This window comes from Lepisosteus oculatus, chromosome 1, assembly GCF_040954835.1.
Source record: "Lepisosteus oculatus isolate fLepOcu1 chromosome 1, fLepOcu1.hap2, whole genome shotgun sequence".
In the NCBI taxonomy this organism is placed as follows: Eukaryota; Metazoa; Chordata; class Actinopteri; order Semionotiformes; family Lepisosteidae; genus Lepisosteus; species Lepisosteus oculatus.
Window position 1 is genome coordinate 69,213,764 of NC_090696.1, and position 13,216 is coordinate 69,226,979.

At 38.6% G+C, this 13,216-nt stretch overlaps 1 protein-coding gene across 1 annotated transcript; it reads right to left on the reverse strand.

Moving 5' to 3' along the window:
• Positions 1-151: 151 nt before the first annotated feature.
• pi4k2b (phosphatidylinositol 4-kinase type 2 beta) lies at positions 152-12,991 on the reverse strand. Its single transcript, XM_006630056.3, has 10 exons — positions 12,512-12,991; positions 9,243-9,400; positions 5,648-5,848; positions 4,903-5,034; positions 4,093-4,246; positions 3,321-3,385; positions 2,595-2,694; positions 1,822-1,955; positions 1,105-1,164; positions 152-815 (listed from the first exon to the last, which is right to left on the reverse strand). Exons 1-10 carry the CDS (start codon positions 12,813-12,815, stop codon positions 642-644), a joined length of 1,482 nt encoding a protein of 493 aa, XP_006630119.2. The 5' UTR covers positions 12,816-12,991; the 3' UTR covers positions 152-641.
• Positions 12,992-13,216: the final 225 nt, after the last annotated feature.

The window sequence follows — 13,216 nt, forward strand, 5'->3', positions numbered from 1 at the left end:
CAATAGTTAATGTTGCATTCGTTGTAAAGGTGCAAAGAATTGCAACTGTAAATCATTTCCCAGGTCCATGTGTGTAAATAAATTGTTCTAAGTTCTGCAATCTTAAAAAAAATATGAAATTGTCATAACGATAACAATGTAATCAAATGTATCAATTTGAAAATGTATTTAATTCTTTTAAGTACATGTATTAAACAAACAACTTTTCTAAAGCTTTACAATCATGAATTTCCAAAAACAAATCTCAAGATGCATATTATAAACCAAAGTTGGCTGAGTGGATGCATACCAGTCCTCTGTAAGCAGCAGGGGACATGAAAGCTCTCCGCCTTAAAGTTCTCACACCCATCAAGTATTTAAATACATTAGCAATACAATAATTGTAGAAAAATACTATATCAGTTGCAGGTTTCCTTTACACTGAAATAACTGGAGAAAATCCTGTAAACGTACAATTACATTCAAAAACACTTTAGCAAGTATTCAAGTTTTTTGTGTTTTGTTTGGCAGTTGGAAGCTGTTGGCATTTTCCAAGATGCTTCATGTCCGTTTGACTTCAAATACAGTGATCTCAGGAGAACCGTCTCCGTGTCCCTGCAGGGAAATGTAGGCGTCCTCAAGTGCTTTCACGTGCCCAGAATCTACCACGAGGAGAAGAAGGGTCTCTTGCAGTGGAACGTCTGTGTGAAGGCGTTGCCCAGCTGAACAACACGTCCCTGGCTGCCACTGTGACTTCTCTCCACCACCACGCGGGGCATCTGCACCAGCTGAATGGGGCTCTTCCCATCCTTCATCGCTTGAGTGAGGTTCAGGATCTGCATGGAAAAGAGTTTTCAAACCCTATGCTTGTTTCAAGGAAAATAAATGCATAGCGTCCTTCCCCATTTCCTCCACTCCCCGATCAGCCATTACCACTAAATACTTTTTTCAGCAAGCCCTGAACATGGAAATAATGCATTAAATGTAACAGGACAGGATAATAGACAGCTCGCTGTCACAGTAAAACATGAGAAAAAAAATATTTATTTTTAATGCAAAAAATAAAAGAAAGCTTGAAACTTAGTTAAATATAAAGTAATTGACTGTCTTTGAAGAAACACATACTTGTCCTCTCATTACGGACATCTGCTTTTCAAATGTGGCTTTGTCAAATCCTTTGTCCGTCTAGAAGAAAAAATAATTTTCTTATAATCATGCATCAAATTCCATTCTCCCAAAATGAAAACTCAATGTGATGTCATTAAAAAAGACCACTTTCCAACACAGATTAAAGATGTACTGTAGGTAAGACTACTGTCATCTAAAGGTAAAACACTTTGTAAACACACAATCAATACAAAGGCACTTCACACATGAGCAGTTGCCTTTACTTGTAAACACTGCATTGAGTCTAAGGAACACAAGAAAATCTTATTTTTTTATTCAGAATCAATCCCATCCTATGCACCACAAATCAGACGAATCAGCCTCACAGCAGTTAAATCACTTAAGGCATTGGGCCTGCACTAAAATATCAAAACAAATACTCAAAAGACTGGATGAAAGCATACTTAGTCCCCTTGTTTAAATCAATAATGCTCAAAAAGCAAAAGGTTTCTTTTCAAACTCAAGAATAATTGAAAAAATGGGTGACCAAAATATGTTTTCATACAATATTTAATTCCGATTGAGTGTGGACTCCTAGATTTTTAAATGAGTTATATTAAAATAGTTCTCATACTGTATATTCCAATTTTCATAAAGTAAATAAAAATCCCTCTGTAAGCACAACATACATATTTGAACAGGAGTTTAAACAAGACGGCATTTTTTTGCATCAACCTTGAACATCTCATAGAGGTCTTCACAGAGATCCTGAACAAAATTCATGTCAGAAATCCGGGACAGCACTAGATCGCGTGTCTCTTGAGAAAACGGGACTTTAGCCTGTGGAAGCCAGGCCCAGTGAAACGGATCTGAAGGAACAAAATGTGAAGAATAAATGTATCTGTATTGTCTCTCCTAATATGTTTACGATAATAAAAATAATGCTTAAGGATAATTATGTTTCAACAGATATTTGTCCTCCAGTGTAATTGAACAATGAGGCATATTTAAAAGAACATCTTCTTTTTTATGTATACATGGATAATACTTCTAAACTGGGCTGACAGATATCATAGTCTGAAAAAGAAAATAAATTCTGTCTACCTGTAAATTTTTAAATGGGTCTTCAGTTCTCCTTCTAAATTACCCTCGTCTTTAAATGAAAATCACTACTTTCACCCTAGTTTTTCTTTTTCCCAGAATGCAGCACTAAGGAGGACTGATCATGATGGCTCATATTTTATGATTAAGGCTCAGTTAATGTAATGTACTATACCCCCTTTTCATTTGCTTAAAATTGCTACATTGGCATTGATAGACATCCATCAATCTAAACAGCGCAACTTTTGAACAAGGGAGGAAGACACGATATCCAGCATAAACCCACGTGAACCTGGATGTAACATCAATGCAAAACCTAAGGATTTCAATTTGTGGAGAGAAGACTGTGAGTGTGTGCAAGTACAGTTTTATTAAATTGTAATTATTTCCACATGTTCTCTACTCACAGGCTCTCCATTCATCTGGATGCTTGAAGGGAAAGGCCAGACCATTGTCTATAGCCGCTATTTTAATAGCAGGATCTTTCTTCGTTGCCCATTCAGTGTCCTACGGAAGTATTTGAAATATAAAATTTGAAATATTTCAGAATATATGGAGCTTCAAAAACACATTACCCAAAATTGAAATAAGTGTCACTCAGAATAATACACAAGGAAAACAAAATAATGAAGCTGCTTATAAATAGCATTTTTGATGAACCGGTTGATCTGGTTTATAAGCCATGTACCGATGTTGGAAGAATTTTTAATGCAATCTAAATGATCTGTTCTTTGTTCATAATCATGAGAGAGTGGATCTACAATCAAATGAATGTATTGTATAGAATATCTTAGTGGTAAAAGCAGGCTCCTGGTTTTTGTCCTTTCCGAGCCTCAGTTACAATAATGTAACCGAACAGCATTTTTCCAGGTCTGATTAGGCAGTGACTGAAAGAGACCAATGACCTGCAGAGTTAGGGTCCTGTAGAAGCAGGGAAGCCCAATTCTGAGTGGTCAGAGGAATGGAGCTTCAAGCTCAGAACATGATCAGTTTGAATGGTACAATGTTTAAAATCGTATCAACATGTAACTTTCTAGTATTTTATTTTTGTACAGCATTTGTTTTTAAAGTAAGTTTACTATGGCACCCAAGAAATGTATTAATTTAGAAATGAATGTTTGCTTTTACCTCACCTTCTCAGAGACTTCAGTATTTCCCGGTTTCTCATACTTGATCAACCAGTTGTCGTTTCCGCGATCTGGGTGGAGAGGCAGTGAAAAAGGATGAATTTTAAATAAACCTTTTCATTACCATTTCAAAATCTCCATACATCTGGAAAACCAACCAAGCAGGTGATTGTATTTCACCTGTGCTGCAATCTTTGGTCACAGTAATGTTCTTAGAAAGAAAAGGCAGTAATGCACCTTTAAAGGTCAACTGATAACACATTAAGTTGAAAAATTTTAGAACAATACTGAAATACATATTCTGAACATCGATAGAAAGTTTGTCACAACTGAAGCAATTCACAAAGCTATCAGGAAACTGGCAATCGTTTTGCACCAGGTGTTGTGATATAACAATGTAAGATAGTAATCATGCTAATGAACATCAGTCATCAACAGGGAGTCTACTGTTAGTCACTGGTTAGTTGCATGTGTGGTTAATGAGGGAAGCAATAAAAGCTGTGCACTTGCATTGCATACTTTACACTAGGTTGTCACAATGTTGCCTTGTAAGATTTGGTCACATTCCATTCATTGACCCTAGAAAAGCAGATGCTTCTTCATTGGCCTCTTGAGTCTTAGAAACCACATGGTATCCCAGCTCATCCCACAACTATCCAGTGAGGTTCAATTCAAGGTTAAGGCACAACTGAGTTGGGCATCTATGTCATAACTCTCACAATCTGCCTAGAAAACCAGTCTTACATGAACATTATGTGGGGACAAACTAACTCAATACCAGTATTCCTAATGATATAATCCAGGACCACCAGTCTCTCGAACTGATTCTGAAGTTGCTTTCTGATATTCTCCGGAAGGGGATCAGTTTCGAACTTTCTCAGCCAGTAGTCTGCTTCATGATAGCCTTCGACAAAGAGCTGGAAAGAGCCAACCTATAGAAGAAAAATACTACTATAAAACAAAATCCCAAACACTTAGAATTCACTAATGCACTCTTATACATATCCTAAAAGCACAGTGAAAAGAGTCTTAAAAAAATTAAAAGTTTCTCAGATATCATATAACTATGACTACACAACAAAATACTTGTAATATGTAAACTGCTGACAGCACAGAACAAGGTTGAACTGATATGTTTTACTCTCAACATGTGTCTCTAGTGTTATAACATGATAACTAAAGTTAGAGGTTTATATGCTCTAGTACAAGTGAAATAAAGACATAAGCCCCCATAAATTAATCAATTTGAAGCAATATAGTGCTGTATTGACATTCTACTGAAAACTATTTTATAAACTGATTTAAAGGACTCCTTATTTTGTCCAATATGCCAATAGCAGATTCTGTTTGTATGAAAGTGAAACAGTTTGGTAGTGCATTTTAGAAGATCACACCCCCATGCAGGAAGAAATAAAACAGGAGTAGTGTCACGTGTTACAAGATGGACAATTGTGACAATAAGGGAAGATGCAAGACCAGGATTTCAGTGGATAATGGAAAAGGGAGGAAAACAGATCTAAAAACAACATACTTTATAACACTGTAAGGACAGGTGAAGCAAATGTCAGATTGTCCCCAGTTACGTTACCTTAGGAGGCAAGCCAACTCTGTGAAACCTTCTGCCAACTTTGGGTACTTTTTCTAAAGCATACTTCTTCCCTCTTGATTTTGCTCGATCAATTGCACTGTAGTGAAAAGTCTCGCTAACCAGGTATACCACCTGAAAGATAAAAAAAAATCTTATTAAATAGCCCGAATCTAGTACTATATAGCGTGAAAATGAATGGAAATGACAGTTCATAACTGACTCTTAAATTCCTCTTCCCTGTTAACATTGGGGCTTTACAAAGGTCAATAACAGGCTTTCAACCATGGAACTACAGAATCGGAGTTCAACGGGGTTTATAGATCACCATTAAAGTGCCGAAGTTGTAAGTCTCATTGTGATCAAATATGCATGTGATTAATTAAAATAAGCAATTTAGAGATCAGTTGGGACCAAAACCTTAGTAGCATGCAGCACTGAAAGATCACAATTTTCTTAACTGAACAGATTAATTGCATAACTAACCATTAACTCACAGGTGATCCTAACTAACAGTTAGCTATGCACTTAACTGGACTGGAGCTCTCTGGGACCTGGGTTGCAGATTCCCGGTTTACATGTTTATGTCATGCTTTGCTCACAAATCAACATCTAAGCATCTCATTTATTTGCAATGATCCGAGAAGTACATTTCTAATGAAATTCATTCTTGTTCATGAAACGTTTAAGAACGAAAATAACAGTGCATTAGAAACAACCATTTGTTTCTGCATCCTTTCCTCCTCACCTTGGTTTTGGGCACCACGTCGAGCCCTAATTTTTGGTCTACAAGTGAGGCCGCAGCTTCCGACAGGTAGCCCTGATTGGGAACGAGGCATCCTCTTCCAAAGCAGCAAGGACAGCACACCTTGTGGAAATACTTGGTCCACTTGGGGTTCAGATGTCCGTACGGCTCTTCAGATTTTGGTTTGAATACTCCAATAATATTCTGTAAGAAAAGGAAAAAAAAATAAATGTATTTGTTATTTAAAACGAATGGTTCACCTATGATGATATAGGTCAGACCTCAAATCTAAATATCAGGGAGTGCAAATTCATTCGAGCTTAATTTAAAGTTACAAATCCAGTCCTGACACCAGTTTGCCTAATGAAGAAAAGTCAGAAGAAGCATTTATAGTGTGAGTAATTCTGTCCAGCTTTTAACAGAACCAAGAGTGACAGGCCATGCATCTCTTAGCTTGTGACTTAATTAGTATAACAGGGCATCTTTTTCTGCAAGTTTCCCCTCTTCATACCATCACACTCAGAGTGTTTGTTTAGTGTGCATGTACTATAGCACCTCCAAATCTACAATCTAGGCCTGACTAAACCATGAGCTGTGAAAGACTGTTGACTGGCATTACAATAATTTATATATGTATCCTTTACACCTGTTTGGTACATGTTTTTTTTTCCATAAAAATGGGAGGAATCGAAAAGCAGGGAACTAAAGATATCTTTTCACCTTACCCTGACATCAGTTTCCATGCCATGACTTTTCAGAGCAAGTTAGATTGGGCAGGACGATGCGAATGACACACTGAGCATCAAAAGAAAATACTCTACTGATGCATCTATGCATCTTAGAGAACCAAGAAAATACATGTTTCGGGTTTTGATTAAGTGGTCTTCGCTGTCATTTTGATAAATTCGTCATTCATGATTCACCACAACAAACTACTGTGACTGCTGCTTAAGCAAGCAGTATTAAAAGCTCACCAGCGAAAGAGTCAATTACAGATACAGGTGAGGAGATAAATGGTCAGATGAAATTTAAAACAAACAACACAAACATTTACCGCACTGGTACTGTGCGCTATGTCCTCTTCAGAGATGATTCAAGTTTTTGTGCAGACCACCCTGATGGATGTTACTGGTAGTGCCACAGACATGCAGATCAATACACTAACTGCATACAAGAGGCCAATCGATGGGGAGGTCTAGGTGCGATGGCCTGAGCAGGAGCATCTAATCACTGCAGAACTCCACTTACAGTAATTGATACAATCTAACTGCATGGAGCTACATTGTTCACGTACTGGGACCTTATTTGCCTCCCTTGATAACAATCTAGTAGGACAAAACATGTCCTTGTGCTGCTTGTGCAATAACAGTTTTTCTCTCAAGATGCGAATATGATGGTTATGCTGCGGATGCCTGGATTGCCAGACTTAAATTGCATCTTATGGTATCTAGCATTCAAAAACCAGCAAAGAGGCTCATACTTGTCCAGGGTCTACAATGCAATGGGGCAGAATCTTCCAAAACAGAACTTACAAGCTACTAGTCTGTAACTTTTACAGTGGTTCCACTGTTGGTGACAAAATGTTAATATCCCTAACTGATATGTCTCTTCAATATGACGCTGTTGCATCTGCTACAGAATACATTCTGAAATTTCTATTGGTTTTAGTGAAAAACATGAGAACCCAGTAACGCTGTTGTATGTGTGAATCATTTTCAATCTAGCTCCAGATTACTGAAACAAAAGACTTGCTAAAATAATAAAAACTATCCATTCCCACACTGGATTTCTGTCTCCAACTGCCACATAGTAATGGATTATAACTAATGTATGTTATACTTTTATTAGGTAGGGACAGATTTGTTACTGAATACGAAATGTACAATCCCTGAAAAAAGGATGAAAATGACTCAAAGGTTGACATGGGAAGTTAGTTATCACCAATAACGCACCCATTTATCAATCTGACCTCATAAACTGGATTAGCAGGATTTCATGAAACATCCATAAATATTCTCAAATATTGGTTTAAAAATTCATTAGGTGGGGCACAAATCTTTGTTAAGCTAGTCTGACATGTACAGAGCATTGCTGTTGCTGTTTGCCTACTCCACCTTGTGCCTACTGAGTGTTAATAATATGATGTTTAAAAGGCTTTGTTTTCAACAAATCGGTTTTCCACTTGGAACAAGGTCGAACAAGCTGCATCTGTTTAAATGATGAAATAGTGTTCGTGAGAGTCACAGCTTGATGAGCCTCAGACCGTCTAGAATCCAGTGGAAATGCAAACAGCACTGAGAGAGAGTGGGTGTACAGGACAGGGCACTGTTGTTTAGATTGACAAGAGCACAGTCTGAAAGGGGAACGTATGGCGAGGTGATTAATTAATGTCCACTGTTCTCTGCACCACGCACACGAAACGTGAAAGGCTAAAGATTAAGGCACTAAATACACATCCATTATCAATATGGCACACCACTGACTCCAGGCCCAGCTGGAGTGATCACATGGAGAAACTGAAAATATCAATTTGGAGAATAGGACAAATATAAACATAGCTTAAGCAAGAGGTATGTGTATTCAGGCTTTGAACCAATATTCAACCCCACAAAACAAAGATAACACGAAAATATTTGATAAATTACCAAGTGCTTTGTCTGTGTTGCTCAGAACTGAATCCAGAGGCTGTGTCCTCTGCTGTCAATACCGAACATTAAGCAAATAAAGAAATGTATTAATTTTGCAGATCACATTCATTCTTTTTCCCTTTCCTCCCTACAGCAGCTGCTGTCAACCCCTGTTAAACTTTGCAAGAGGTTCAGAAATCTTCTACAAAAATGGAGTCACAATAATCTTGAACAGAAAAGTGTTGGCGGCAATATAATTATAGCAGAATCAATGCTTCTGCATTTTTATCTAACATATGCTTGTAAACTATTGTCAGCCACCCCATATTCAGGTAGTTTGTGCTGTAAATAGATTCTTAAATAATGATGAAAGGTGTAATTACAGTTCATGCCATTATGCAAAATGCAGCAAGGACAAGATTACTATAAGTAAAATAATTCTGCTAAGAATGTGATCAGCTGAACTAATCAAATTAGGTTGTTGCTTAGACAAATCAAGGCGAGTACATCAAAAAATTTCCAAAACTAGAATTTTGTGGCATGCTACATATATCCAGCGTAAAACACAGCTGTGTTGCTGGGGGAATTCTTGGTGCAAGCAAGGACAAGGCCTGTTGGGCAACAGCGCAACAGCACATTTTTCATTAGCTTTTTTAAGAAGCATTATCATCTGTGCTGCATACAAAATACTCCTATAATAAGTCATTTGGATTTTTATAACCAAGTTCAGCACTTAAAACCGAGACAAATTCACACGACAAGATGAGATGGATTTGCTATATTATGCTATCTGGTAACACTTTGCTGTGATAGGTTTGGCAAAGGGCGAAATGTAAATCAAGCATTTTTTCCCCAGACATTCCATTCTATAACAAGTTCAACAACTATTATTACCAAACTACATTTTTTAAAACAAAAAATTCCCTCCTGCGTTTAAGAGCACTGGATAACATTAAGCACACTATACTCACTCCTTTTGGGTCCTTAACAAAATAGCTACCACTGGACCCCTGGGAAATCCTTTCTGGAAAGACTCCATTCTCAATGGCATGTTCAGCCCTCTGGATGATCTCTGCAAACTCGGGGTCTTCAGGAAAAGAGTTCAAGTCCCCAGTGCCACCAGCACTTCCTGAAATCAAGAAGATCAGAGAGAAAATGAATCATTAAAATGCCGATGTTCATTACAGTTTTGTGAAACCCCAACAGACACATATAACATCCATACCAAGGAGTTACAACCACAGACAAAGCCCTGCAAAAGTTCTCCTTTTAATTTCACGGTAGTACCATTACATAGCGTGAAAAATATAATACCCAGGTACAGAAATATACTTTCTGTACCATCTCATAATGATTTTTTCCACATTCCAAAAGCAAACAATTCTTGAGGCTGATGCTGCAGGCATAACTGTACACTACAAACCAAGAGCTGTTCTCACCAAATGTTCAAACTTGAACTTTAAAATTTGGATAAATTATCTTCCTGTTTGGTCACACACTTGAGCTCGTAGTAGGAAGGCAAAGTTTAATCGTGTTACTATGGGTGCAAAAAAAGCCATCACCCTGAATTTGAAATCCATCCATTCACCCCTTTTCTAACTGTTTTTTCCCCCAATATAGGGTCACAGGGGAGCCGAAACGTATCCCATCAATCAATGTGCACTAGGCAGGATACACCCTAGGCGGTACGCCAATCACTCAGAGACAAACACAAACAATGCACAACAGTCATACTTGGGCCAGTATTCACAGAAGTTAATTAACCTACCAGTATGTTTTTGGATTGTGAGAGGAAGTCTGAGCACCTAGAGGAAACTCAGGCAAACATATAAACTCCATGCAGATAGCGCCCCAGGTCTGGAATTGAACGCAGGGTGACGTTAACCACTGCTCCACCACGCCGGCCCAATTTTAAATCAATCGGACAAATCAGAGCATCCTTTTGGTGTGTTTGCTTTATGACCTTCAGTCAGTCTCAGCTCATGAGACCCTTCTGGCGTCCATTGGAGAAACATGACTGAATCTTAAGCGTTTACTCCAAGTAGGAGCTCTTCAGGATTTTAAATCTTCAGGATTTAAAAAGCCCTGCCAGCAATTTCACTTTATGCAAAACAAATTGAGTTCAAAGCTATAAAAAATTAAAAGTGACAACACTTTTGTATCGGTGTGCAAGTGTTTAAATGCACCAGCTCTGTATATGTTTTGTAATATAGTTAGATTACAACACAACCATTTGGGGAGTTTCCACATTTTTGTTTTGGTGCAACACATGCATTTTTATATTGAGGAACTTTAAAATGTGCTTTTTTTAAATGCGGTCTTCAAACTTTACCCAAGTGCTTCTTCCCTCTGCCTTCCCCGCACCTGTTTTGACGGAGGATATCGGATGCACACACAGACACTGAAAGTGCTGTCTGGGTCTTATTACTTGTAAATCCATTCAATGCTAATCCAGACAAAGAGCTGATTGAAACTGACAAATACTCCTAAGTCCCATAAAGCCACAGTTATTGCATAAAAGACTAAGAAAACTGAAGTAAATGTTCACGTCTCCAGGTGAAATATGAAAGCATTTAAAAAAAAATAAGTTCTAGTACAATTTAAAATGCAATGCAGGCAGGTTGATGGAGCTAAGGGCTGTTTCATTAAGCTTCATCAGCCTGAAAGATACTTTCAAATTAGCAATAAAGATTCATGGGAGATTACTGATTGATTTGTAAGGTGTCAGGTTTCATAAGTATGAAGAAGCCCAAGGTACTGAATTAATAAAAGAATTATGAGAACAGCAAGAAATGGAAATAACTGCATGACCGTGAATTTAAAAAGTCTCAAAAAGCAGATTAGTTAAGTGCTTTTAATGAGCGCTAAGTGCTTTGAGAAGCTAGTTTTAAAGGAGATATATTAAATAAAATGTATTATTATTAGTTGCTCTTTCTCCCTTTCAAAACACTTAAAGGATAAAGCCCTTAAAGGCCATGGCCTTGACCATGACATCAAAAACATGTCATGCACAAACTTCAGTAGCAGCAAGTATAAAATATTTAGCCACAAAATAAAGATTATCCTTAAGATGGCAACACAGCACTTTTCCAGCTGCATGCAGTTGCAGAAACCAGATGATAAGCATCATCTCACAGTTTCAGTCTGCAGCGGAGAATCTAGATAATGCTCAAGAGATGCAAAATAAAGCTGGTCATGTGTGTTTTCAGCTACACCGCCATTAGCTGTGAAAATTCAAACATTTAGGGGCCTATGAAAGTGGAAATTGGAGAGGAACTGTAAGCAGCTAAAGCACTAAAAAGTGAAGATACGTTTTGTTAAAAAAAAGGGTCTGTAGATTTAATCACACCCTTGGTGAAATAGGAACAAAAATATAATCGAACCAAGACTAGATAATGAGTCTAATTGCTTAAAATATGATAGAAACATTATACTGTAATTTTCACAGCTGCATACAGCACACTCTATTGTAATTTAGAAGTGGGCTTTCGGCCACATGTTAGCTCACAGGGAAAAATTAACTCCATTTTGCACATCTAAGCAATAACATAACTGGAGAAGGAAAAGAAAGGGGATTATGCAAGGTGGTATATGTCGCTGATAAAATATGCAATGACCTGTACTCAATATAATTAACAACTAGTGTAAAAACTCTCAATATACATCTTGCAGCGTTCAGCTAGAAAGCTATGAGGCAGACACTGGCATTCTTAGTAAGGGCAATTATGACCACATCGTCAGCACAAAAGTGGACTTTGGACTACCTGTGGAGGCCATGATTATACATGTTCAGTGCTCCCCTCCTAGAAGTAGTCTGCTTTTGAGATACTCTGGCATGAAAACCACATACATTGTCTGCACTGGACAAACATCCTTTCAACGGCAGAGCAACTGAGCAGGAATTATAACCCTAAAACGCATCAAGCATTTACGTGCATTGACAATATGAAAAACAAACCTCATTTCCTCTGTCACTGCTCGCTTACCGGTGGTTGAATAACTCAAACAGCAATTAAATTTATAACCCTGTAAGACAAAACTACCAAACATCCAGGTCGCTTCAGGACCTGTATTGTAAATTAGCTACTTCCTACCAGGTGTGCAGTCAAAAGACCGGTGACAAGGCAACTGATTTTACAAAAACCGATTTCTAACAGGGTTTACAGGATAATAATACAAGACTTAATATATGGTAACAACTTGCTGTTTCACGTTTTGGAATGTGTCGTTTCGTCCGCACCTGAAGTCGGAAAGTTTTCCCTATCGGAGGAGGAGCTGAGCCTGTTCCTCCTCGTCCTCGGGGACGAGGAGCTGGCGGGTGCCGGCAACAGGAGCTCTTCTTCCCCGCAGCACTCCCCTTCCACCTCCGGCAGCCCGCTGTCGCTGCTCTCCGAGACGCGCACCGCTCCCCCGGGGCTGGCTCCCACTGTGAGGGCGGCCCGGCCGAACAGCGCCGACGGAAACCCCGCCGCCTGCGAGCCGTCCCTCTCTTCGCACCCACGCATGAGAGCCGGGGCCGCCGTGCTAGAGCCGCAGTCGGCCATCCTCACGCCTCGGTGGATTGGTTTAACTGTTGAACGAGTCTTCCCCCCCCGCCGCGATCACATCTCCATTGTTTCCAAATACGCCCTATCTACAGCAGAATTCAAACCCTCTCACCTCTTCAGTATCCACATCATCCAAACCTTAAACACAGCTTCCTTTTCGCTGAGCCTGCGTATTAGAGGTCCTGCTTTAACTACCTGGAAAAAATTTAAAGACGTAGTAACATTTTTATTTTCCATGCCTAAGGAAATCTATTTCTCACGCTTTAGCGCAATCGGTTACACTTGTTTACGTCTAATTATTCTCGTGTACTATCCTTGCATTCTCACTGGGCGGTATAATTATTTAATTAGGGACAATGGGTTTGTAAACTGTCAATATCAACTAGGTACAGTTCATA

Coding starts and splice junctions, on each gene's coding strand:
- pi4k2b (XM_006630056.3), bottom strand. CDS start 12,815: ATGGCCGACTGCGGCTCTAGCACGGCGGCCCCGGCTCTCATGCGTGGG. Junction 4,247..4,902: donor GAGTTGGCTTGCCTCCTAAG/GTAACGTAACTG, acceptor TTTCTTCTATAG/GTTGGCTCTTTCCAGCTCTT. Junction 2,695..3,320: donor ATACTGAAGTCTCTGAGAAG/GTGAGGTAAAAG, acceptor ATACTTCCGTAG/GACACTGAATGGGCAACGAA.